Source organism: Acanthochromis polyacanthus, chromosome 19 (assembly GCF_021347895.1).
Source record: "Acanthochromis polyacanthus isolate Apoly-LR-REF ecotype Palm Island chromosome 19, KAUST_Apoly_ChrSc, whole genome shotgun sequence".
Lineage (NCBI taxonomy): Eukaryota > Metazoa > Chordata > Actinopteri > Pomacentridae > Acanthochromis > Acanthochromis polyacanthus.
In genome coordinates this window covers 6,184,859-6,212,371 of record NC_067131.1, presented here as the reverse complement: position 1 = coordinate 6,212,371, position 27,513 = coordinate 6,184,859, and the positions used below count along the sequence as shown (strand labels likewise).

The 27,513-nt window shown below is 39.9% G+C and overlaps 2 protein-coding genes across 5 annotated transcripts in view; one reads left to right on the top strand and one right to left on the bottom strand.

The window, feature by feature from the left end:
• Window positions 1-27,513, bottom strand: part of LOC110948380 (neurotrypsin-like) — a 40,847-nt gene that overhangs the window by 5,629 nt on the left and 7,705 nt on the right. The window contains exons 3-11 of the mRNA XM_022189880.2: window positions 14,224-14,466; window positions 11,470-11,608; window positions 11,189-11,367; window positions 10,844-10,991; window positions 6,645-6,823; window positions 6,171-6,312; window positions 3,959-4,179; window positions 1,339-1,480; window positions 983-1,261 (exon numbers count right to left, since the gene is read on the bottom strand). Coding sequence (XP_022045572.1) covers window positions 983-1,261; window positions 1,339-1,480; window positions 3,959-4,179; window positions 6,171-6,312; window positions 6,645-6,823; window positions 10,844-10,991; window positions 11,189-11,367; window positions 11,470-11,608; window positions 14,224-14,466 — 1,672 coding nt within the window. The remainder of the gene's footprint in view (window positions 1-982; window positions 1,262-1,338; window positions 1,481-3,958; window positions 4,180-6,170; window positions 6,313-6,644; window positions 6,824-10,843; window positions 10,992-11,188; window positions 11,368-11,469; window positions 11,609-14,223; window positions 14,467-27,513) is intronic.
• On the top strand, window positions 19,063-25,870 carry LOC110948382 (E3 ubiquitin-protein ligase TRIM21-like). Of its 4 annotated transcripts, XM_051939210.1 has the most exons (3): window positions 19,063-19,332; window positions 21,194-21,328; window positions 22,712-25,870. In XM_051939210.1, the coding sequence occupies exon 3, from the start codon at window positions 22,730-22,732 to the stop codon at window positions 24,419-24,421; it is 1,692 nt and encodes a 563-aa protein (XP_051795170.1). In that variant the 5' UTR covers window positions 19,063-19,332; window positions 21,194-21,328; window positions 22,712-22,729; the 3' UTR covers window positions 24,422-25,870. The 4 variants fall into 4 exon arrangements, with proteins under 4 accessions (XP_051795170.1, XP_051795171.1, XP_051795168.1 ...); XM_051939211.1 differs by lacking the exon at window positions 21,194-21,328 and having other exon boundaries at window positions 22,728-25,870; XM_051939208.1 differs by lacking the exon at window positions 21,194-21,328.

Below are 27,513 nucleotides of genomic sequence, written 5' to 3'. Positions count from 1 at the left end.
AGTTCCTAAATTTATCGTTCTGTTTGTCGCCTCCTCACGTACATTAACTGTATACACGAGGAAAGAAAAGCACCACAGAATACATTAAGTTCTGGAGCAACTAGTAGACGTAACACATGAAATATGGTTTAAACTGCCCCGAGACTTCAGCCCCTAAAAGCTCCGCATGTTACTTTATGTCAGTTTAATTAAAGATGTCATGTAGTGGAGCTGATGAGCGGATCACTGCTTTGTCTGAAATTACATCTACGTGAACAAGGACATGAGTAAAGAGTCTGCATTAAATTATGCATAAAAACACGTTTTCCCTCATAAAAACTTGAAAAACAGCACAAACTCAACTAAAGTGAGTCTGGCTGACACACTGTTTTGCCGAGGGCCCAGAAAATCTAGTTTTAAAGGATAAATCACACATCAGAGAACATTTATATGCATTTTTTTGTGTGTGTGAAATGCCATCATGCAGGGTCATCTCAGTTAGGGTCAGAGGAGTGTTTGTCAAATTAATGGAGTATAATTAAGATCTTTCAATATTATGTTGTTTAAACTGTGCTCACATGTTACATTTGATTTGTTATTTTAAGCATTTTTTTGCGAAAGATTTTCCATGTTTTGTTAAATTGCAGATAATATTTTGTTCACTGAATCACTGAAAAAAAAAATCAATTTACACACTAACCAAAACGGTCATATCATAAATCTGAATTTTTCTAACGAGAATATGTTCTTTTACAATGTTTGGCTATAAAATGACCTATTTTTACTGTATTTAATCAACTAAAAATATAATCATGTTATAGATATTTGCCCATTGTTTCAGTTCTTACAGTTTTTGAACATTATATTATTCCACCATTTATTTATGTGTTTTTCTGGCCCCTTCCTGCCACATTCTCACTGTTTCTTATAGATGTTTCTTTTCACAGTGGCCCATGTACTATCAGCTCTTTCATTCTGGGTGTTTCGCTGCATTTCCTCCTACCTGAGCGTGCTTTCCTCTCCTTGGTTCCTCCTCTTGCCCTCCTCCTCCACCAGCTTCCTCAGCCCACAGCTCCGCTCCTGAGGTTTGACCTGAACCGCCGACTCCCTCAGCTTGACGTCGCACCTCACCCCTGCGTCCTCCCTCCGTCTGCAGCCCTGGATGCTCTGACCCAGAGAGGGACACTCCCCCAGGAACTCCTCCTTCCCCGTGCACCTCACCTGGTCCAGGTGGATGGGTCCTTTCCCCTGACCGAACCCTCCGGCGGCTACGGCTCCACCGCTGAAGAAGAGATGTGCTTTAGAGGAGCATTTGTGCTATTTTTTAAACCAGATTCTAACTTCGTACACAAACATTACCTGTGTCCGAGCTGTCTGCACACCACGACTGCATTCAGGTCATTCCAGCCCGAGTCGCAAATACTTCCCCAGTCGCCATGGAGATACACCTCGACTCGACCCTCCTTCCTGTTGCTGCCACCCACCAGACGCACCAGGGGACCTGACAGAGGAAAGAAACTCTCATTCATATTCATGCCTGCATCCTCACAGTCCGGTCGACAGCGACAGAACAGAACGTTACGACGGCTGATGGTGTTAAATGTCAGCTGGTGTCTCTTTATTCAGATGCTGTTCTCGTCTCAAAGGACTGAGTGTCGACAAGAGAAACAGGACCATAGATAGATAGACAGATAGATTAAAGAGCCTATAATATGCACATTTACAGGTTTGTGCTTATAGTTTTGGGTTCTTCTGTAATATGTTTACATGCCTTAATGTTCAAAAAACACATTATGTTCCTACACTGCTGCCACACTTCTTCTTACGTTCTGTCTGAAATGCTTCATTTTAGCTCCTGTCTCTTTAAGGTCGCCCTACTAAAAGCCTTTTCTGCTCCCGTAGGTCAAACGCCCAACCAAAGTGAAGCAACATGAGGCAGTTTTCCACTGTAGCAACTCAAAAGGAGGTGGAAAGTGGTTTCAAAATGTTCAGGAACAGCCCACATATCTGCATTTTCAAGGTTTTCGACAACTTTGACTACGATGTCGACCGCAGTGCGCCAAAACTAAACAAATACTAGTTTCCAGATGTTCTATGAGCACAAAGGTAATAGTACAGTGGATGGTTTGCTGTCTTAGCCTATAAAGTAATTTTATCTTGAGGATGGAGATGTTAGAGAGGAGAAAACTGCTGCTCAACAAGGACATCATGAGGGCAGAAAAATGGTGCTTGTCCTTTTCGATTTAACCAATCAGCACTGACACAGCAGTTTTCAGGGTCAATAAAATGTTCCTACAGTGGAGTAGAGACTTGTTTCTTGACATTCAATTAAATTTTATTTACACTACCAGTCAAAAGTTTTGACTTATTTATTACTCTGCCAAAGAACGGCCGAGTTATGTGACAATCGGCGTACGTTTGCCTGTGAAACGTTGAACTGAATTGACTAATTCCATGTGCTCTTTTATAGTTTTGATGTCTTCAGTATTAATCTACAAAGAATAAAATACTTATTTAATACTTAGAAGGCGTGTCCAAACTTTTGACTGGTAGTGTACACCCCCTGTCAAACGTTTTAGGACACTTTCTAATTTATTTGAAAGAGAAAGTGTCCTAAAACTTTTGACTGGTAGTGTATGTATCACCAGTTCACAACAAATGTCATCTCATAGCACTGAACATAGTAAAGTGAAGACCATACAAATTTTAAACAGAGAATCCAACAATACAGATCCCTATGGAGTCCCTATGAGCAAGCAGTCAGTGATTGTGGGAAGGCACCAAAAAAAGAACATTTAACGGGGAGGAAAAAACATCTGGAGGCACCAGGCTCAGGGAAGGCAGCCGTCTGCCTCGACCAGCTGGGTTAAGAGCGGAGAAGAAGGGGAAGATAAGCAGATAGAGAACTGACTAACAATACATGAGAGGACAATGACATTTTTGAAGACTTAAAGGGACATTTTTGTGGTCAGAACATACTCAAAATGTTGCGCCCTCCACAAACAGCCAGCATGTTTCTATGGAAAATACCCCCATTGGTTCTGTACTGCAACCTCAGATCTCTAAGTATAGACGTAACTCCAGCAGAAGTAGCTCTAGTGAGGAAATAACTGCAAGAAAGTTGCTCATTCTTCCTTTGAGATCTCTTCAGGGCGCAAATATGTGACATGATGACACAGATAAGTAACGGACAAGGTGTTTGGAGTCCAGGATAGACAGGTGGAGAGCAGCATCTGGTTTTGGCTTTGTGAGTTTGCAGAGATTTGTAGATGCACAAAAAGCAGCAGTATAACACACTGAAGGAAAAGAAGTAGAATGCGGCTAATAGCTCACAGCCTGCAGAACGCGCTAACATTACAGTGACAGGTTGCCCTTTTTGGGACAAAATTACTTTCTGTTGCACAGCTACCAAACGTCTGCAGTGCAGTGCAATCATACATTTCTCCTTTCCTTCTTACAGTAATTGCTTTACAGCGAACAAAAACTATTAAAAAGTCACACAAACCACGTACAAATTTACCCTCAACTGTGGAGCCGATTGTCCTGTCAAATGTAGCTCCAGCAGAGGAGAATCTTTTCAATTAAAAGTTACAAAACGAATTCTATAACGTGGATCTCTCCAGGGAAAACTTAAAAAGAAACATTTTGTGACTAAATTCTGAGACGGCAGTGTGTTCACTTAAATGTTCTTTGCAGCTTTATTAATATTATTTTTGTTGAGATTATTGTATTTTCATTCAGGCAAAATGCTCCAGAGAAAAGTGAAAAGCTTATGAGCTGAGATTTAAGGAAATAAATCTGGATGTGGAGTCTCTTACTTCAAAGATGTTCTTGAGTAAGGCTCCTAATTAAAGACTGGGGTTGCAGTTGGAAGCTTTGAAGTGTTGAGCAGGGCTTAAATTTAAGTGAAATCAACCTGAATAAATGCAAATTAAAACAGTTTAATTAGTGAAAAAAACTACAGAGTTGAGCAGCTCACCTGTTGAAGGTGCGATAACCGGCACTTCGTTGGTCTCCTGGCTGGATCTTCCTCTGCAGCGAACACCAACGTCTTCGCTGTGAGAACAGTCGGTCCGACCCCAGATCCCGCGCTTACAGTCCAGCAGGGAGGTTTCAGATCCGTCACACTGCACATCGTCCAGGAGAATCAAACCGACGCCTTCACCGAACGTCCCGTCTGACACGACCTCAGCGTGACCCCTGAAGGAGGCAAAGAGTCAGTTTTCATCAGATAGATTTCAGAGGAAAATTATGTAATTGCCCAAAAGTACAAATATGGTATCAGTTGTTTGGGTAAATCCAACATATTTAAAGGTTGAATTGTGGCTAAAAATCCATGATATTAATGAGAGTTTCCAATGTAGCTCTAAATTCTCAGTAGTGTTCAATTCATTCCAGTTGTTCCAAAGAAATGCACAGCCTACAGTTTTCTTGGAACACATCAAACCGAATCATGCCAGCACTATAAATAAGTGAAACACCACCAATCACAGTACGTCTTTCTGCCCCAAATGTCCCCCATTCAGAAACTAAATAACCCTGAAATTCATGTTAAACCTAGGCAACTTAAATGTCAGAAAACTGCAATAAAAACCACTTTTTGCTCATTTTTTGGTCTCCACCAGCACCAAAGTAAAATATCTGACTCTTTAGCTGCTACTTTTGCTTTATTTAAATCACAAAAAATATATAGTTACTTTAAAGATATTTGGTGTTATTTAAAAGAAAATTAAGGACTAAAAAATGGTAAATACTTTTGGCTTTTGGTGAGAAAAAAAAGCCTAAAAAATCTGTCACATCAAAAGTCCGGACTTATATTAATAGGGATTTGCTTTAAAACATTAGACAGTAACATTAAACTACTTTTACTTTATTTGAATCAGGAAAAAAATTGTTGATTTCGTCGGTGTTTGATCTCTACCAGCACCAAAGTAAAATATCAGACTCTTTAGCTGCTACTTTACTTTATTTAAATCTGAAAAAATATTGTTATTTTAAAGATATTTGCTGTTATTCCAAAGAAAAATTATGCTTACTAAGGACTGAAAAATGGTAGTTTTCTCTGACAAAACTGTAATTAATGTAAACATGAAAAGTCTGGACTTTAATAACATTTAATAGTAAAATATAAACACTTTTACTTTATTATTACTTACAAAAAGAAGTTATTTTAGTCAGTTTGCAGTCTCTACCTAGCCTAGCCGCGCTAGACAACCCACGGCAACGAATTTAATTCTCTGCCAGGGTGGGTCTAGTTACCCTCCATAAGGCTCGAGGCTGGATTCTCCTAAAACTGGCCGGACGAATCACCATGAAGTGTAGAGTCAGAAGGCGGGCGTAACTAAGTGACGACAGAGGCGCGACGATTCTGACAGAAACAACTGGAAACAACTAGCCTAGCCGCGCTAGACAACCCACGGCAACGAATTTAATTCTCTGCCAGGGTCAACAACAAAAACGACGACAGTCGTTGAGCTCCATTAGCACCGACTCTGAATAATCTTTCTGTTAACATGTCTGTAATATACTTGAGCTTCACCCATTGACTGTATAAATAAGGCTTCACCGAACTACCGCATCCTCTGATTTCTGGCGCTCTAGGAGCCTATTCATTGCGTTGATTGGTTGTATACCTACCCAATTGCTGCAGAGTGATTTGATAGACAACCTTTTAGCCCGCCTCCCTCCCTGTCAAGCGTGCCTAGACCCTTGTGCCTTCAGAAACATGGGTGTAGCGTGGCTAGGCTAGTCTCTGCCAGCACCAAATTAAAAATATGTAACTCCTTAACTGCTCAGTGGTTCATTATGTCCACTTGCTTGTCTGTAATTGCATCTGTCTGCAGTTTGGTGCTGAGCAGACAATGTTCAGCGGGTTTATCTGAACTTTTCCACTAAAAACAGTGGCCCGAATCCAACATGTTTTAAGGTGGAACTGCTAAACTGTAAAGTTGTGGGTCAAACAGCTAAATAATGAGGCGATACTTGCTGCAGATTCAGACATAACTCTCTGATGATTCATTTAATAGACTGTTATTATAAAAAGGTATCGGTTAAAGCTTCTCTGGACTGTTGAAGTGCAGCTTAAAGTCAAGTCCTGAGCACAAATAAAACAGAAATATGGAACAAGAAGGACAAAAAAGAGCAAAAACTATTACCCAGAAACTGTATTTGTGTATTACAGGTCTTCCTACCTGTAGCCCAGCTGTCTGCAGACCACCTCTGCGTGCTGCTGGGTCCAGTGGTCGTCACACACCGTTCCCCAGTCGCCGTTGTGAAACACTTCGACTCGACCCTCCCAAGGACTGTCTCCTCCAACCAGACGCACCACGCCGTCTGAAAACAGTCGGAGGCTGTTACGGAGCCCTCTGGGAGCGTAAATGTAATTAAAAGCCAAATAAAATCCACCCTGCAGCCTGATGGCGAAACTCAGTTTTATAGATGCTACATGTGCCATTAACATGAATGCATAATTTTGACATTAATTATTAATCTTAGTTCAGTCACGTTTCCTCTGAGCTCCCACGAACCCTGTTTCTGCTTGTCACTACCAGGATGTTGCTGCTTCATGCGGTAATGATTTATTGATGTTCAGGGGGATATAAATAGCAGCATTAAGCGTATCAACGTGTACAGTAGCCGTGTGTGTGTGTTTGCATTACATCAACCTGTGTAAGGACTGCAGGAGACTCCGGCGTCCTCCATGTGGTCACAGTTGTGCTGCTCCCAGTCGCCATGAGGGCACTGATCCAGGAACAGCTCGTTTCCGGTACACTTCACGGCGTCCAGCAGGATCGGACCCGAACCCTGACCGAAGTGAGCCCAGGACCAGGCCTTCGCTACGCCGCTGCAACACACAGAGTTTATCTGAACATTGTGTACATTTCTACAGGAATGTACTGTAGGATCGTCAACACTGAAGCTGCTGGTGACTCACATGGAAGATCTGAAGTTTATGGCAGCTCAGGATGCTTGTATTTGATTTTCTCATTCTGAATCTCAAGGGTAACCCTCTTGCACATGAGCATCCCAACAGCTTCCTCGTGTAAACTTTTACCTCAATAAAGCTTTTATGTACAGACAAAATTAGCATTTAAGGATTATTTGCTTCCAGAAGTCACCACTGACTCTACTGATGTCCACAACCCCACATTTAATTTGGTCTTTAATTTAGTTTTTTAGCATATTCTGACATTGTTATCCCTGGTGTGTCTCCCTTTTGTTGCAGCCACTTGTGAAAATAAATGGGGGCTCGTCCGGGGTGGAAGTGGCCATGTGGGGGTTTATACTGACGATAACCCCCCACCCTGCTTATTGAATGTCCACAAAGCTAAGCCAGCATGCATAAACTTGTCACACTTTCACAGGTAAATATTGATGTTACACCTTCCACATGCTCATATAAGCCTTAAGTGTCTCTACAGCTGCGCAGAAATGGACAAAATAAAAAAAATCTGTAAATAAAGCTGATATCAATCATCCAGATCATGAATAATAAACAGCTACTAGGTTGTTGCTGCTTCATGTGGTGATGATTTATTCATGCTGAAATGTTATTTAAAAAAGAAGCACTTTTCTGTGTTTGCGTGTTTCTGCTGCTGTGTTAAAACTGATGGTTAACCTCAAAATAAGACACTGAGGGTTTGTTCAAAGAACAGTGAAGCACAGACAACTGCAAAGTGATGCAGATGGTATCGTACTGCAGCGACCACAAGCTTCTCCTATGATATTATTAGGATTATAAATATGGAAAAACAGGTCAAATGAACAGTTCAGCAAGCAGAAGAGTCAAAAATCTGATTTGTCGGAGAATTTAGCGACAGATGGAGTTTACTGTACTATCAAATGCTTTGCTAAAAAAACAAATCTGAGGTTCTTGGACTTTACTTGTGTATTTTTTTTTTTTTTACTTCTACTCCCCTACAATTCATATTGCATTTCTTATTCCATTATATTTGTCTGACAGCTTTACAACTTCAGATTTTTGTAAATAAATCATATGAAAAACTGACAAACTGAAGGCTTTGTTATAGATTAAACTACCACAACACTAAAAACAAGTAGCCCTGAAGCAGACTCTGATTAGTCAATTAATTGAGAATTAATCGACAATGATTTGACAATTTCTCACAAAAAATAAGAATATTTTATGGTCTGGTCTCTTAAAAATTAGTATTTCCTGCCATATATTTTTAAATATTTTGTCTTTTGAGTAAAATTTCACATTTTTGACAAGCATTCAGACTTTATTTAAGGAAATAATTAACTAAATAATCACCTCGTTAACATTAAATAAACATATTGATATAAAATAAGCATTAGTTGAGGACACAAACACTATTTGCGAATACAAATGGCTGATCTTTACATTAATGCAGTAATTTTAGTCACTAATTTTACCATATAGCAACACTGAAGGTTTTATTGCTGTAACTACTTTTTATACTTCAGACGCATTTTTCTTTTATACTTTTAGAATTTTAAGAGCAGGACTTTACTTGTCATAGAGTATTTTCACTGTCTGGTAGTTTCAGTTTCAGAGGATTTGTTGTTCTAAAAATCTGTCAACATGAAAAGTGTGTTCATGTCTGACACGCTTACCTACCGCAGAGCAGGAAAAAAGGACGATCCAAGTGGGGAAAAACAAATCGTTTTCGCTTGATTTTGTCTTTAAGTGTCAGAACAGATCAGTTCCAGTGAGCAGCGCTGTTACAATCTGAGCATCGGTGTCAGGACATCTATTATTTACGAGCGCAAACACAGATGGTGAGGTGTCCCTCGGTGTTTGGTGTTGAACAACGAAGGAGTTTCCTCTCTTCACAGCTACAACTTCATCGCTGTTTGACACTTGGAGTTGTCAGTCGTTGTCTGCAGGGTGAACTCTGTGTGTGAGGAGGAAACACCTGCACCGGTTCAAACGTAATCCGCCTCCACAGACGTGTTTCCCCGAGATTTTTCCATACAACTTGTGAAAACTGTGACCTAAACGACACCCTGCGCTCTGCTGGACAGCCGGATAGTAAACACTTCCAGCTCACTGAAGGACATCTGATAAATAACTCAGTTTATTCCTCAGTTTTATAAGGAGAGTGGCCGACTTATATTTCAGAAAAATCACCCACTATTGTCAACTCTCTTAGCCTTTCTGCTATTGAGCTCCAAGCAGGTTTTTATTTGCTCCTGTGACATTTTTAGTCACTGTGGGTTCATTTTTCACTTCAATATAAAGTCCTGCACCTCTATGGAAACAGAACAACCATGACTAGAAGTAGAAAGACCTCAAAAATGTCTTTTATCCCATATGACACACTTATAATGCCATACATGATCAAAAAAGAAAAAAAAAGTTAAATTTGTTCAATTAGAAAACATGTAAAAACCTGGAATTAGCATGGACAACATTTTTTCTAAGTGGACACAAGTGTTAGCAACACTGGAAAAAAGCTACCTCCACTATATGATATTTTCATATTTGCATTCTTAATTTGTTTCCATGCTTATCTCCTTTCTGCACCATATAGTCTGCCTGCAGTTCACCCGAGTGTGAAAATTGAATTCAACCAATCATAGAATTTTTCTCAAATCATTGTTTATAGCAGCTGAGTCACTTATGGCTTCACAGTTGTCTTTAGAAATGTAGAATTTTTTGTTTTTTTACAAAATTTTGTTAATGCAAATAGTTTATTTTTTGAGCATTTTTTAAAGAGGCATGTAGGATAAAGTTACATTAATGAAATACAGTGATTTTAAGCTTGGATTTGGTTAAGTTTTCCAATGAAACAGCACCTTACATGTGAGTACTTTAAGGGCCTTTAGAAAGCTGAAAATCCAGCAATTCCTTCTGTTTTTACAGCACTGAAAAATGTGTCATTGGTGCATTTTTTAAAGTAAAAAATCAGCCCTTTGTATTTGCAAATAGTGTTTGTAACGACAATTATTGTTTATTTTATAGTAATATGCTTATTAAATATTAATGGGCTGATAATTTAGTTCATTATTTTCTTAAATAAAGTCTGAATGCTTGTCAAAAGTGTAAAAATTTTACAGAAAAAATAAATATTAAACATGAATGGGAGGAGATACCCATTTTTAGGAGGCCACAATCATAAAATATTCACATTTTTTGTGAGAAAATAGTCAAAATAGTCATCATTCAGTGATTAATCAGAGTGTTGCTTCAGGGCTACTTGTTTTTAGCGTTGTGGTGGTTTAAAGACAAGATCCTGACAACTTAAAACATTTAGGTTAAATTTAGACTTTTCAAAATGGATTTAGACATAACCACCACATAATGTCTTTTTATTCTCAGGGAAGCAGCAGAACCCGGCAGCTGTCCTGCGGTTTACATCATTATTTATGTGGCCCACTGAAGGATAAAACTGGTGACACTGATCCAACTAACAAGTATTGTGTGTGCATCCAAAGCCTTATTCCTCTGTGCCTTGGAGCGCCATTGCTGTCCAAAAACTATTTAACACATCAGTGCACCACACTGTTGCACCGGGTGTTCCTTCAATACCGAGAACACCGGCACTGTATTTTATCTTGACACCCTCCCACTGCCGCAAAACACTCACGAGCCCCGAATGTGTATTAATCCACCGCCGAAAGTAGTCCCTCAACAGATGGGCTGTTTATGCCCGATTGAGTGCTGGAGATCTACAGTGCTTTAGGAAGTTACTGAGCATTTTTTAAAAAGAAAAAAATAATATATTAGGGATTTATGTCTTGAAAGAAATAAGCAGAAGCAGAAGAATATAGGATAGGCTTAATTTTCAATGCAGAGTCCAAATTTAGCACCTAAAAATGTGATTTTAGGTGTGAATCTTGGAGTTTATGGCCTTCAGGGAGAGACATAAACACATACCCGAAACCGAGCTGCCTGCACACCACCTCTGCATCCCTGTCGTCCCATTGGTCATCGCAGACGGAGCCCCACCTCCCTGCATGAAACACCTCCACACGACCTTCGAAGTCCTCCTCGCCTCCGACCAATCGCAGAGGAGGGCCGCTTCCTGGGAGGGGAAGAAGTGGAAAAACGCCTGACATCCAGCAGCATCTGGCCTTCCAAAATTTAATGTAATGTCAAAGTAGGACTGAATAAAAGCAAATATTTTAAACACTAGAAGGTAAACGTGTGTCTGTGTGTCTCAGGTGTGTGAGGGGAAACGTTCAGGTCCGGTTGCCATGACGCCATGGATGTCACACTGACCTTCCGGAGGTGCACACACCACTGCGGCCTCGTTTCCATGGCTACAGTCCCCGGTGACGAACGTCCTGCTCCGGCAGTTGCTCAGGGTGTTCTCGTCACCGCGGCAACCCAAACGCTCGTAGTGGAAGAGGCCGGAGCCGGAGCCGAACTGGGAGTGCTGCAGCGCCGTGCCGATGTCACTGAAAACAAACAAACAAACACAGAAAAATGAGAACGAATTCTACATGACAGTCAGACGTCACTGCAACAATGGGCAGATTTTTATTTTGTTTTCCACCCACCCCAGACCCAGCTGTCTGCAGATCACGCTGGCGTCTCTGTCCGTCCAGTGGGAGTCGCACACCGCCCCCCACTGGCCGTTCAGGTAAACCTTCACCCGCCCGCTGCCGGAGGAGGAGCTGCCGACCAGACGGGCTGCACCTAAAAACACAGAGATGCAGCTTTAATGCTCAACAGTAACAGTCACATAAACATGCAATGACAAATACTACAGTGTTTCCGTCAGTCAAATATGGCCATAATGAATCATTGTTTTATGTATAAATAGTTTTTTTGCCACTTGGGGGCAGCAGAGCAAACTGAAAACATCCCTGTAGGGCCGAGCGTCCACCAGAGTGTATTTGTTTTGTCAGCTAAATGGGCCAGGTGCTCCTATGTAAAATATCTGCAGACGTAACTGCAAGATCAACCGGCTGACTCAGCTGACTGCAGCTTACCTGGCAGGCCTGCGAAGAACAACATAGTTCTGCATGCATTGTTTTTCAGAGCAGCAATGTCATCTGGTTCACCTGATTTCGATGCTAGGATGTTATCAGCCCCATTAAATGGCCTTTTATCAGATTTATGGGTCAGTAGGGGCCTCTTTCACCTTTTAGTAAGCTAAATAGGTGCATTATCATCCATTCTAAGCATAGATAAGTAGAAAGTAACCCAGATAACATTGGTGTTTCTTGCACTTATGTGAAAAAGTGCTTGTAAGCCCTCCAATGGAAACAAAGCTGTGTAATGTTTGGTAGCGTCAAAGTGTCTAATGCTAGTCCTAAACTTAACGGGATGCTGTTGGTGCTCAAATGGTACCACATAGATTTGACTATGTGTTACTGGTGCCTGAACCAAAACAAATAATCTTAGCGCTTAAAGCTAACCAAGCAGTTTTGGGGTTTAAACCTTTGAAGCCCAAACTTAACCAACCACCAGTCAAATGGAGGCTTATGTTCGACTTTTTTGTGGGTACTAAGTTGTAGCTGCACCACCATTAAATAAGGTCATAACCAAGATCTACTAGATGGTGGAGGAGGTCTCTAAGTGTGCCAATAATGGGTCATTAATGGATTCATAACATCCAACATGGGTACCTGGTACAGATATGGAGACTTAGAGATTTGCAGTATTAGCATGTTATCCATTGTTTGGCTGTTTTTCCCACCATATTCAAAAAATAGGTGACGACTGGTTGGTTTAGTATTTGTCCCGCCTCTCCTCCTCTACTATGACTGGATGGCCCAATATTTTTCAATTCATGGCGACCAGAAAAACCACCAAGCACACAGTTCTGAGCGTAAAATTGATGCTCAGCGCCTCGTCACGCTGTTGGCATTTTTAACATTTTGTAAATATACGACGATTCTGCTGCAAGCAAATGAAAAAAATTGCCTCAGAAATAAGCACTTTGTTGCATGAGCAAGGGTGGTGGAAATTACAAATCACTGCATATTCATGCATATGCTTTTATTTCATAAGGTAGTTGCTAGAGGTAGGGACCGTACTTTCCATTTGCCAATCAGATACGCGAGATCTGGTCACGTGACTCCTGGTAGATGCTAGAGGTACGGACCCGTAGCATCGGTACTACAGGTACGGACCCTAAACCTGACCCTAACACTAACCCTAACCTTAACCTTTGCTTACCTTTCAACAGTTTGCAGTGGTTAGCAGCTTCTTGACATGCGAGACTCGCGTACGGGTCCGTATCTGTCTGGCAAATGGAAAGTGCCGTATCCGTAGCCCACAGGCTATGGGTACGGGTCCGTATCTGTAGACACTACCATTTTATAAAGTGCTGTAGTTAGAGAGTCCAGGGTTCAGATCTTCAGGCTGGATGGTACCATTGTGGAGTTTGAATGTTCTCTGCATGGGTTTTCTCCAGGCGCTTCCTCTCACAACATCAGTGTCAGTGGTTGTCTTTCAGTGCTAGCCCTGTAATAATTGGGGATCTGTCCATGGTTTATCCAGCAGTTCACCCTATTAAGAGGCTCCAGCTCCCCTATAACCACCCACTGGATAAGCAGGTACAGATAATGGATGGGAGCAGCAACACTCTTCGCTGCAACAGTAAATGATGCAACCATCAACACATCTGCCTTCAGTTCAGCAGAACATTCAGTCTGCTGTTCCTTAAAGTTCAGTACAAAATCGTCCTTCACAAGCACCAAGCATGAGTTTAACTTGACTGAGTTACCGGATAATGATTGTTTATGTCATTTTCCGGGTCTCTGAGTGCGTTTTTACCCACTGAGCTGCCAGCAGAGCTCCACTGATTCAGCTCCTGATAGTTGGATTCAGTATGCAGCACCGAACACAAACCCCGGCGTGTCCACACAACCTGCTGAAACATTCATTCACACTTCCAGACAATCTGATGCAACTAAACTAAACAGTATCTCTTCTTTAAACCCTGCTGTCCAGAGGGAAATACGTCAGCAGAAGCAAAAGCTATCGAATAATAATCTCACCGGAACATTTTGAAGAGCAGACGAGGAAAAGAAAAACACATGTAATTGTATTTCTTATTGCTTTTACTCGTCTCCTGATCTCTGTGATTAATTGTGCTGCCTGAGGTTGGGAAATGAGTGAAGAAAATACAAACAGATTAATCAATAATAATGATGATCATTATCTGTGGGAGCGGCTGGTCCTATGTTATGATTAATAGGCTCAGTATTAAAAACAGTCAGGTGGAGGAGCAGGAATTCATTTTAAGGTGCGCTTCTTTGCTTTAATGTGTGTGTTTTTGTTCATATAAATGCGTGTCGTACCCTGGTGGCAGTCGCAGTAGGCCCAGCCAATGGCGCCTGAGTTTTGTCTGAAGAAACACCAGGGGTTGGACTCTCGATCTGGGTTCCTGCAGTAGCTGTGGTCTCCGAGGCCGCGGCCCGGATACTGCATGACGTAGTCCGGAAACTCGGTCCATTTCAAACAGGGGGCACCGGAATCCGTCTGGGACACGGTGCCGTTGTAATAACCCAACTCTGTGAATCCCTCAGAGCAGGACAGAGGGACTGAAAACACAAAAAGAAAAGGAAAGAAAGAGTCACTAAGTCTTGAGGAAGATGAGAAGAATAAGATGCTTGGGATTAAAGATGGAGGATTTGGGTCAAAGAGGACAAAGGAAATAAAAGGGAGAGGAAAGAGGAGGAGTGGAATTAGCTTTATTCCAATCACATTATGCCCATGTCTGTATTCTATCTGACCATAAAAGCTTACACGGATGAATCTTATATGCCGTCCGGTGCCGCAGCAGGATCTAGGCTAATGCATTCGCTGCTACTGATCCTCACTGAAGTGGTGAAGCTACCGTGACCTTATTTAACACGCTGGTGACCAGATACCTCCAGTAATCTGGTCTGAGGAGCAGGGAAGTGTGAGTGAAGCTCAGACAGGCCGAGGAGGGAAACTACTGACATCAAAGTGCAGCAAAATTAGGCCACAAAATATGGAGCGTGTTATGTGCCGCGGCTGATTAAAAACTTACATCAGGCGGCAATGAAAGGGAATTATATAGAACATAGCAAGCATGAAAGCAGCAGATGTACTAATGCACTCAGAGGTGCAAAAATATACAAAGTGCTGCATTAAAGTGGCTTTTCAATCTGCTTTTTTGAGTTGATTTATAAAAGGAATATGAGGGAGGAGAGAGAACGCCTCCCTCTCTTTGTTTAATGGATCCTTTGAGATGGATTTGTGCATTTGAGCACATCACGGACTGTTCAGAGGACAATGTTTTGTCAGTCGAGACTGAAATGCGACAACTACCTGATGGATTTACATGTAGTTTAGCAGACACATACTCATCATCCCCAGAGGATGAACCAACTATTGATTGTGGTGCTGCTCAGTTTTTTCCTCCAACGCCATCAACAGGTTAGAGTTTTGTGTTTTTGTGAAATGTCTTGACAAATATTGGACAAATATTGGTGCAGATATTCACTAAAGCGATGATTCATAATGATATTCGTGGTCCCCTGATCTCTGTTCTGCAGTGTGAAATATCCATTTTATTGGTTTGACGTTGTTTATACATGCTAGAGCAATTCGAAAGTGCAAAGAAAATAATAAAACTATTTGAAAAATTTGGAATATTAATCAGAAATGTAATAAAATATTTAAAACTTAAGCACACAGAATATAGAAATTTGTTGAAATCATAACAAAATGTACAAAATGGTAATGTTAAATTCACCCAGGGCATTAAAATCTTAAAAAAAATATATTTTAACAACTAATAAAATAATATTAAGGCACTCAGAAAATACAGATGATTTAAAAATCTAAATAAAACCGATTAAAAAATAATTTAAAAAGTACACAAGAAATAAAAATTGTATAGAAATAATAATACAATGGAAAAAATGGTAGTAATAATAAAGACACATATGGCATAAAAAATTATTTAAAATATTTTTAAAAACTCAAAAAAATTCAGTAAATGACAGTGGTTTAACAATATTTAATAAACATAATAATAATAATAATAACAACAACACAGGGAAAGAAAGGGACGTAAAATTAAAGCTAATAAAATAAAAAACAATTTAAAAGAAAATAATAAAATTATTTAATCTAAAAACACAGCATAAAATAAAACCAGAAAAACAACTATTTTCACATTAAAAGTCAGAAAACCACATGTGTAATAGTGCTTTAAAATGAATAAATAAATATACTGCTTGTTGAGAGAGCTTGCAGTGTTGTTTCATCTTTAGGGAGAAAAATGTTACTTTTTTCTGTTTTTATGTGACAGTTGAGGCTACTTTGTGCGGAGCCTCAAAATATTCATTTAACATATGAGTTATATGAATAAACAGGTAAAAAACCTTCTCATTGTGGAAATTCATCACTGGTATTTTGTAATAATTGTAATTTATTTCTGGTCTTTTTCTTTTCTGGTCATTGTGGCCACCAAGTCTTATAATTAATTATTGGTTATTTTATATTTTATGCCTTATTTTAAAGCTTTGGGGTTCTATAACTCACCAAATTTGATTTTTCTTTTGCTTTCTTTGTCTTTTTGTTTCTTTTCTTTTCTTTCTCCTATTATGCTTTCCTTACTTACTAGCTTTTGTTCATCCATTCTTCTAATTACACCTGTTTTCCTTTAAACTGCCTCTTCATTTTCTTCCTTCCTTTCTTGGTTCATTTCAGCTCTTCTGAAAGTAAGAAAACCCCCCAAAACCAGACGACAAAGCCCGGCACTGACTGTTATTTTTCACTTTGCGCTCGAGTGTTTTCCCCCGGTGGTTTTGAATCTTCTTCTTCAGATTTCCAGTGTTTCCTCCACGCTGAAGCTTTAAGGGGTTTTTCGGGCCTGGCAGCAACTGAACTATGATTAATGGTGGAGGTGCTGCAGCCTTATCTGCTCCACACACACAGCCTGGCCATCCTGCAACATTATCTACGCACTGCAACCCTCGTAGCCACCTCACACACACACACAAACACACACTGACACACACTGACACAGATTGTGCTGCACGGTGAGCAACAAAAAAGCACACAAATGCAGAAACACACACTTACAAACACACTGGGTCCAATTTGGAGGAAGATAAGAAGGAAGCCATTAGAGAGAAATGTAAAAATCCATCCTCAGACAGTAAATAACAGAGAAATGGGCCCCGGCAATTAAATGATAGTGATACGTACTGAGGATAGACACTTCCTCAATAGCGATGAGGAAATTGTTAGATAAATGGTTTCGCTTAAACAGAATGCAAGATGCAAAACATGCTTTCTCTCTGGCTCAAAAACAACCGATTGCATCCCTTGATGATGGAGTTCCTTCGCCCTCCTTCGCCCTTCATCTCTCCACAAGAGGTTTTAGTGCAGATCTCATGAGATTCTCTAGTCCGCAGCTTCATGTCAGCCCCATTTATGCCCACAGATCTGCCCCGGTGGAGGCTGCAGCCAGCTGGGATTGGTGGTTGCCCTTGTAAAATGAGCTTAAAAACAGCAACGGTGGTCTGTTCCAAACACTGATGGCGTTGATGTTGGGGTTCACAGTGGCTTATGTGGCGTCGATCCAGACTGTTTCCTGTGAATCTTAACCTCATGTCACTGCAGCGGCTTCACCCTAAACTTCCTCTGGTGCAGCTCTGTGTTAAAGGCATCTTTTTACACCGTTATCAGAGCGAGAAACTGCTCCTTGAACTACTCATGTGTGACGCACCGCTCCACTGGAATCCTTAAACAAGTTTCGGCCTGAGATCGTGATATTTCATAATATTATACGCTATTGTTCAAAATTTTGGGGTCACACAGGCAATTCCATGTTCTCCATGAAAACTTTTATTCATGTGCTAACACAACTGAACAAGGGTTTTCTAATCATCAATGAGCCTTTCAACACCATTAGCTAACACGATGTAGCATTAGAACACAGGAGTGATGGTTGCTGGAAATGTTCCTCTGTACCCCTGTGGAGATATTCCATTAAAAGTCCAGCTAGAATAGTCATTTACCACATTAATAATGTCTAGACTGGATTTATCACTCATTTAATGTTTTCTTAATTTGGAAAAAATGATTTTCTTTCAAAAATAAGAACATTTCTAATTGACTCCAAACCTTTGAGGAGTAGTGTTAGTGTGCTTTGTTAGCTCACCCAGTTAAATTCTCTTAAAGGTAAATTGTTAATAAATATCGGCAAATGTTTTCCTTTCATTCTGTATAAATCTCATCCTTGGGTTTATTTTAAAACTTAGTTTGCATTCAAGGCTGTTGTTTTAGTTTTAAAACACAATAAAGTAAAAGTAGTAAAACGTGCCAATTGGTTAAACACACGTTATGTTCAAAAATTTGCCAAATTTACATTATTTATCAGAGCAAAACAACTGTAGAAACACAAATAATAGTTGGATTTTCAGCTTTCTGATGGTCCATTATAAAACTGAATCTAAACTTTAAATTGGGATCTTTCCACTTAGTTTATTCTACTTCTCTTATTTAAAAAAAAAACATAAAAAAATATTGCTTAAATGAACCAGATTCTGCATAAAACCACAACCTCCTAACTGTGAAGCCATCAGTCGGTCAGATAAAACCAACAAATGTACAGCGGAAACTTTAGGGACTTTTCAGCTCAACTGTGTTTATGACGAGCAGAAAGTAGATAAGGTTTTAAAAAATAAGGAAGTAAAATATCTATACTATGTGGAGTCACGTTGTTTTTCCAGTATGTGTAACATTTGTTGGGAAAATGTACATGAAGATCTAAGGTTTTTCCCTCAATTTTGTAGAACAAACAAAGAAATTCAACTTTCACTTCCTCCTTTTTTATGATTTATGACATTACAGCTGTGTCACAGTGCACAGAAGATATTTATTAGCTCTATCTACCTCTAGCAATATTTGTGCTGCTTGAACTGAAGTGCAACATTTGATACTGCAGTGAAAAATGAGCCCATAATGAGTAAAAATGTCCAGAAACATGGATAATCAAGCCTATCATTCCCGTATTCTTAGTTATTTGGTATTTATATGTGTAAATGTATGTATATGTGTGCTGTTAACATTACAATTAGTATGTGTGCACCTTCTTAAAACAGTTTTAGGTGGATAATTCAAAGTAAAATGGTGAAATTCAAATTAAACCTTTATTGGTTTTGTTTGTAGCTCATTAAAATGATCACAAATTATCAATATCGACTGAAATCAATCATTTTAACGTGATAAATGTTACAAAACTGTCCCACTCAGACATTTAAATCCAAAAGCAGCCATTACTCTTGTCCAAAACTGAACCTAAGGGTTTTTTTAAGGGCGTCTGTCTCTTTAAGAGGCGGACAGGAAGAAACTGAAACTGAATTTGTTTCATGGAAAACGACCAAACACACCTCCGCTCCTCATTTCTCTTCAAACAGCGACACGTAAGTAACTTCTAAGGAGTCCGAGCTTCACTGTAGCACTGAAAAAGTAAAACCCGAGTTGTTTTTATTTCTGTTTTCTCGTTTTTTTAGTCTTGTTGTTAAGAAACGCTGCAAACAGCTGCAAAGACATCTCAAGTTGATTAATTAGACAAAAGATCCATTTATCGAACAGCTGTCTTACGTTACACAGCCTTTCTGAGGAGACTGAGCTGCTGTGGAAACGTAGATGTTGAAGTTTACACTCGTGGTTATTTTTAGCTGCTTTTTTCCGTTAACTTCGGTTGTAAAAGTTTTATTAGAAGAGGTAGGTTATATGTCAAATGTGAGCCGAGTTTAACTTCTTTTAATGCGGTTGTGAATCTTTTTGTAACTTTATGAAGAAATGCGCTCCATAAATAGAAGTTAATAGTATTTTTTTATTATTATGAAAACGTAAATTTCTGATTGGTCACCGTAGTGATGCGTCATCGCGGCCGCCATATTGTTCCGGGGTGTGACGAGTCAGGAGGTCAGTTCACAGTTAAAGCCATCAATTTTCCTGCTTAAATCATTAACAATTTCTGCTTTAGCTGAAAGTTTTAGAGCATAAAATATGCATATTTATAAAGAAATTTATCAAATTTTAGCTTCATATCTCAGCTATTTTCTGAAATAAATATTTTCTAAAAATAAAAGTCCTTTCTACCCACTTTCAGCACATCTTTGAACAACATCATCTCAGTAACTATTTAGCATAAAAGTCTGACATTTTCACTCTTATTTCTCATCATGCCATTGACTCAGATCTACAATTTTGGACAAGTTGATTGAATAATCTGCGATTACAAGTGAGTTAAAATATGAAAGAAAGTTGAAGTCGTCATGAAGCGTCCTATCTTTGATCCCAGACCACCAAAAAATGAGAATGCAGAGGTCTACTAGTGATATTTTCTGAACCATATGTCATTGCATGCCACAGTAATACAAAAAATAGAATAGTTTAAATATGATTTTTATTGTATTTTATTTTTTGTTGAATTTTCAGAACTGATTATGTACCACAAAAATAATAGTAGCTAGACCCAAGTGGAGGAGAGTTCTGAAGTTTTAAAACGGTTTTTCAGTATTTCAGATTCATTATTACTGACACAATGAGAAAAAACTGTGAAAATGTCAGCCTTTTTTCTTTAATAGTTCCTGAAATGTTGTTCAAACATTGCCTCAAGTTTGAATGTGAAAAAAATGAGCTAAAAGTTGGTGAGCAAGCTTTTTTTTTTTTAATTAACTAAATTCTGTTCACCTCCACTTTAGTAGCAGCATTTCAGAGTCAGAGCTCAAATCAAACCAAACTATTTAAAAAGCCACAGAGAAGTCAGAACTTTTTTTATTTGTTTTGTTGATTTGTGCACTTCAGCTGAAGCACTGTGAAGGACAATAGTCTAACACACCGAATACATAAATGTGGATCTAAATACTCAGCAGTGGAAGACAGTTTTTGTTATTATCATTTCCATTTAATTAGAGGTTCAGGAAACATTCTCAACTAAACTATCTGCACTGACCTGTAGACTCACTATAATCAATTCTGTTTTCATTGTTTCATTGTTATTCTGTCACTGTTGTCTTATTTTTTATTTATTTAAATGATTAGATCAGTGCATTAATGTTTGCTTTTAAGCAGCCTCTCTGTCCACGCAGTGATTTCAGTGTAGAAGCTGCTTGCTGTGCGGGAAAACATTGAGGTTATTAAATCAGAATCAGAATCACTTTATTCATCCTTGAAGGGAAATTCAGTTGTCAGAGTTCCTATCTGTTTAATTTTGAATTGAATAGCCTGACTGCTGATGGCAAGAAAGATTTCCTAAATCTTTCTGTCTTGCAGCGCAGGGATAGGAGCCGTCCACTGATGTTTCGTTGTTCATTGAGACAGATGTGAAGTGGATGATCCATGTTGGTCAGAATGGCCTCCATCTTGCTCAGTGCTCGTCTCTCCACCTCATCCTCCAGTTAAAGCTTGGTATGATCACAGCAGCGTGACACAAGATTGAAATAATCAAAGAAATGGCCTGCTGTGCACGCACAACTTACAGTGACGGTGTGGATTCTGCTGCAGTTTATTAAAGGCAAAGATAAGAAGATGACATTTTACTTTTGTTTGTTCAGCAGAGCACAGTGTCTGAATGTGAGCTAGTGGCGCTGAAGGACACTGTCAGGTTTAACCCCTGGTTTTAAAGGGTTCTTTACGGTGATTTATCAACTTTTACACGTCCAGAAGAGTAAAATATTCTAAGATAATGTATCATTTCTTGTTTGGTTTTGACATTTCTTCCGTTAGAACATCCAAAAGCAGCACAGTGCTGTTTGAACTAGACAGAATCTGGCTGCAAAGATAGCTAAATGTCACCCAATGGAAAAATCAGCCAAATCCACAGAAAACCCATCTCATCCATGGCAGGAAAATGTATCAGATATGAACACTTTACTGAAAAAAAATCTGCAAAAAGCAATGTTTAACTGCGCCATAATCACAAAAACCAGCGAATAAGGTCACTGTATAGTCTGTGTGTAGCAGCTTGAGTCAAAGGAACATTTTAAATGGAACCAAAAGGAGAATCAGCTGCAGATGCTGAAGTTTGAACATAGAAAATCTGACAGATCTGAAAGGATTGAAGCTTTATTTTGCCACTTCATGCCTGATCATGTACTGATTCTGTTAGCAGATCGTCTGACTGAAGTTTTACAACACATATGTTGAGTTTTTTAAAATCCGAATGATTTTATACATATGTCTGTGTGTGAGCAATTTAAATGGTGGATAATCCATATAAGTTACAGAAATTCCGTATATGTGAAATTTTAAGTGAATTCTTAAGTGAAGTCTGAAGCTTGTTTGCTAATTTGTCAGCTTTAACTCAGGCAAAGATGGCCTTTAAAAAAACTAAACATGGAGGACTTTACTGCAAAACGATCGCCATGGTGTCCCCATCTGTTCAGTTTTTTTGGTCAATTTCATCAATCATTAAGTAACCCGGGAAATCCAGTAAGCAGGCAGCGGCAGGTTCTCTGCTCATATGCCATGGATGCCAATATATCTGCTTCATAACGTGGTTTCACAATCGAGTGGTTTACAGATGGGTCAGAGTTTCACAACCAGGCTGTGTTGCTTAAATCAACAGATCTGAACTTGATGTTCGAGCTGCTGTTGAAGCACAGAATGAGCAAAAAGCACCTGAGAATCAATATGAAAAAGAAACAGAAACTGTGCTTCTATCTTTGAAATGCCGCTAAAACTGTAACTCGCAGCTGGTAGAATGCACCTGCTGATAAAAGCTTTAGATCATATATTAAGTTTTCTAAATGCACAGACTTTAAGGTGACTATTTTTGCCTTAATTCAACAGGTTTCTGTGTTTTTAGAAATGGCGTCCAGCAGCAGTCTGTTATCTGAGGAGCAGTTTCTTTGTCCCATCTGTCTGGACGTGTTCACTCGGCCGGTTTCCACCCCGTGTGGACACAACTTCTGCATGTCCTGCATCACAAGCTACTGGGACAATGCTTCGTTCTCCCAGTGTCCCGTCTGTAAGGAACAGTTTCAAAGAAGACCCGATCTCAAGGTCAACACTTTCATATCGGAGCTGGCGTCACAGTTGGTGTCGCTTCAAGTGACAGATGCTCGCGTCTGGAGCACCGATCCGCAGAAGGTCAGCTCCGGCGGTGTTGTGCTTTGTGATATTTGCACCGATGCCCAGAAAGAAGCAGTCAAATCCTGTCTGGAGTGTCAGACTTCGTACTGCGATGTTCACCTCGAGCCTCATCACCGAGCTGCTGGGCTGAAGAGACACACGCTGCTGGAACCGCTGCCGAGTCTCGACGACAGGCTCTGCAATGAGCACAGCAGGGTCCTGGTGCTGTTCTGCAGAGACGACAACACTCTGCTTTGCGACGTCTGCTCCAGCTCGTGCCACGCGAGGCACAACGTGGTTCCTGTGCAGCGAGCGTACGAAAGGATGAAGGACGAGCTGGAGAACACGGAGGCCAAAGTGCAGCAGATGATCCAGGAAAGGTTCCACAAGGTGCAAAGCATGACGGAGTCGGTAAAACAAAGCAAGACGGAAAGCGAGAAGGTGATCACAAATGGCGTGCAGGACTTCACGGTGCTGGTGTCTGAGATCCAGAAGAGCCAGGCGGAGCTCATCAGGGTGGTCGAGGAGAAGCAGAAAGCGGCAGAGCGGCAAGCTGATGGGTTCGTTAGCGACATGCAGCGCGAAATCAAAGAGCTGCAGAGGACGGCGGTGAAGCTGAGGGAGCTGAAACAGACCACAGACCAGCTCCGGTTCCTCCAGAGCTACTCCAGCACATCCCTCTTGCCCCACACCATGGATCTGTCCACTGTCAGCGCTAACAAGCACCTGGAGATGCAGCACTTTGGGAAATCTTTGAGGAAATCAGCGTCTCAGCTGCGAGTGTCGCTGGATGAAATGAACACAGAAATAAGCAGATTCTCCGGCGGCACTGCTGAGTCTGACGCCGCCACGCTGAGATACATGCAGCAGTACGAAGTCAACATAGTGCTCGATCCTGATTCAGCTCATCCTATGCTCTGTTTATCTAACGACGGGAAGCAGGTGAGATACAACATGGGCGCAGGGATGTGGGCGGGTCAGTTCCTGAACCCGAACATGTTCACCTCGCATCTCGCAGTTCTGGGACGGAGAGGCTTCTCGTCCGGCAGGTTTTACTTTGAGGTCTGCACGGGTCAAAAGACCGAGTGGTGTGTGGGCGTGGCCACGGCGTCCATCCAGAGGAGAGGACCTCTAGTTCGGAGCTCCTGCTGTGGACTCTGGGCCATCTGGTTCCTGATAGATAAGTTTGAAACCTTCATCTGTCCAGGTGTGCCCGTACACATGGGGAAAGTGGGGAGAGTCGGAGTGTTTGTGGATTATGACAAAGGTGAAATATCGTTTTATGACGTCGAAAATGCAACGCCTATTTACTCCTTTACTGAGTGTTCGTTTACTGAGGAGCTCTTTCCGTATTTCAATCCCTGCGATAATGAATTTGGTTCAAACCTGGAACCGCTGACGATTGTACCCGTTTGTCATGTAGAGTGAACAGATTATGAAGCTCAGTCGTGTAGGTTAAAACTCTGAACACAAAGTATTGTTTTAAAGGTTAAGGGCTTTTTTGCTCATTTTTACTCACTGTAAGCTCATTTTTCACTGCACTATAAATCCCTGTACCTCTATAGTAACAACAAAACCACAGGTACAAGTAGAGAAAACTACAAATATATTCTATGCGCTATATCAAAGTTATAATACCTTACATTTAAAGAAAAAAATATAGTTAATGTTTTCTTTTTGTATTTTCCAAATATTGAAAAACCTTTTTTTACTGGGTGCCTGCACTGGGAAATATTACACTTATAGGTGTTTTACTATTTACATTTTTTCTTGTTTCCACACTTTTCTATTTGAACAGGCTGCAGTTCAATCTAGTTCAGCCAAAAAGCCCCTGAATTTTTACTATGTGTCATTAATGGATTCACAGTTGCACCAAGGAGTTTGGAATATTTTTGTTTTTATATTTTTTTTTACAGAATCTGTCAATGCAAACAGTTTATTTGTGGTGAAATTTTAAATGAGACATTGAGAATGAAAGTGATTTTGCTGAAATATCTTGTTTTTAAGGTTAGATTTGGCTCAGGACCATTCAAGGACTGTCAAAGTTTAAAATCCAACAGCTTTTTTTTTTCCAGTTTTTTCAGTTTCTTGCTTTATTGGTGAATTTTAACAGATAACATGCCTTTCAAACCAGCGGGTGGTTGATCGGGTTCAGGTGGTTAATTACAAAAGTGCAGCCTTTTTGAAGAAATGTCTTCTATTAAAGCTATAAAAACTACGTAAAGCGGTGTATGAACAGGAGTGTGCCTGGAATGCAAACCGAGTCTTTCAAATGTATCCAAAGATGAGATTTACACAGAACAAAAGCAGTTTGACTGAAAACGTTTGCCTACATCATTACCTTGATTAATTATTTACCTGTGAGAGATTGTAATTGGGCGAGTTAACAAAGCAGGGGAGCGTAAATTATTAAATAAGTGAAATGAATCAGGTGGGAGAAGGAAGAGATAAAAAGGAAATAGATAAGAGAAATGAAGAAGAGAGCAGTGATGATAAGAGCGCGTCGCTTTTTGATTAAATGCTAGTAACTCTATTAATGTTGGTTTTTAACGAGGGGAAATATGCAAATACTCACATCTGAGAATACAAAGCTGCTGTCATTTCTGGTTAAAAAAGTGCCTTAAAGGTTTTGTTTAGTTATGATTAAAAGGTTTTGTGTGTTGATTGGTTGTTTTCAGCTTCACATGTTATGATGTAGCACTATTTATTTTTTTTGCCTTATTCAGATACAGCAGATTGCTTGACAAGAATGGAGCCATTAATATGAGCATGTTTTTCCTTTTGTCCACTGTGAGGAGGGTCCATGTTCTGTAAACCCACATTTATTTAAAGATTACTTCACTAAGCATGCTCACTTATATAAATGGTTAAAATGTTCATTTGAATTGTGTTTTTTTTGTGTATGAGTGGATTACAGTAGTGCATGGACTGAATTATATTAAAACATAAAATATACACCCCCTGTCAAGAGTTTTGAGACACTTTTTCATTCAAATAAATGAGAACCCGTCTCAAAACTTTTGATAGGGGGTGTAAACCTGCATTGCATTTTTTCAGACATGTAGATGCTAATTACTGAATGAATGTCAGTGCTGTTATATATATATATATATTTTTTTTTATTATTATTTAAAATGTATACACTACATTACAACAGAATTGCTCTTAAGTTCTGCGAGAAAGCATAAAGTCACTGACACACTTCATTTGTTATATTATGAGGTGTTTATTCTGTTTTCACGATTTTTGATTTTGATTCGTGGTTGTTAAAATAAAAGCTGTTAAAATATGAAAACATTCACTTCTGTCAGTCTTTTAGCCGAACTGCCGAACTCTGGGTTTACAAGTAATGCTGTCCTGTCGTGGAATGCTTTATTTTTAATGGCAGTGTCACCACGACAATAGCAGATCCTTATTGTTAGCATGTTGTGTGGCTAATACGGCTAGCATTAGCATTAGCTTTCACCAAATGGCCACAGATCAGAGTTTTGTGGAAGAGGTAAAGTCGGGGGACAATCAGAAATGGTGGAAACTTCAGCAGCGTTTTGAGACCAATAACCATGTTTTCATGTCATCTTTTATACTTCAGATAAACCTAAATTCATCCATTGTTTACAGCTGTTTACTTCTCTCCTGCTCTCTGTGCTCACATCCGAATGGACCTGTGCTTTTTTTTTCTGTTTCTGCTATCAGATCACAGATCGAGTCTGAAATAGTGACTGAAATTCAGGCCATTGAGATGTTAGCTAACAGTTACTTCAGAGCCATTTCCAAGCTGCAGCTCTGCTCCACGAAGCTACTGATTTTACAACATTGTATCTCCAACTGTTTTCATTCCATACAGAGAGAAAGTTAAAACAATTCAAAGTCCTGGTCTCACTCACTTCTTTGCATCTGTGTCAGTTTGCTGTTTGGTCAACTGCTTTGCTCTGCACTGTCAATCCCAGACCCAGAGAGAGTCTTCTTCCTGAAGGGGGCGAAATCAGCAGCATCTCAGCTGCATTTAAAGCTACAGCCACCGAAATAGCCCGCTTAGCACAGAGATTACACCGGGAGTTACACTGCCATGGTAGAATGAGCCATCTTTGCAGTATTTTGAGCTGAAAAATTAAAAGACACAGTCTGGGGACATGTGAGAGTTCCGTTAATTTGCTAAAAAGGGGCCGATATGGGAAATTTAAAGCCGCTCAGGTATATTGCTCTGTGACGGTCATGAAAGTTTGATGTTCAGCTGGATGAAATTTTAATAAAGTAAAAAAGCATTACATAACTAAACTAAAAGCAACATCTTCAGTGTCTTTCTCCCTCTAAACAACCGCTAGCATTTCCCTTTTTTGTTAAATTTCCAATCTAGATGTCTGATTTTCATTTTTAAATCAGATTTTTTTTCCTTAAAATTTCACTTCCTCCGTCATCCTGCATGTCTCATTCAAGCTCTTTGATTCATCCCAACACCCGCAGAGCTTCAGACACACACACACAACACCCTCCTCATTGCCACGACAACCGTACTCTGCCCA

Excerpts from the sequence above, each read along its gene's own strand:
- LOC110948382 (XM_051939208.1), top strand. The coding sequence starts at position 19,279 with ATGGAAAACGACCAAACACACCTCCGCTCCTCATTTCTCTTCAAACAG. Across the intron at positions 19,333-22,711 it reads TTCTCTTCAAACAGCGACAC|GTTTCTGTGTTTTTAGAAAT; the intron begins GTAAGTAACTTC and ends TTAATTCAACAG.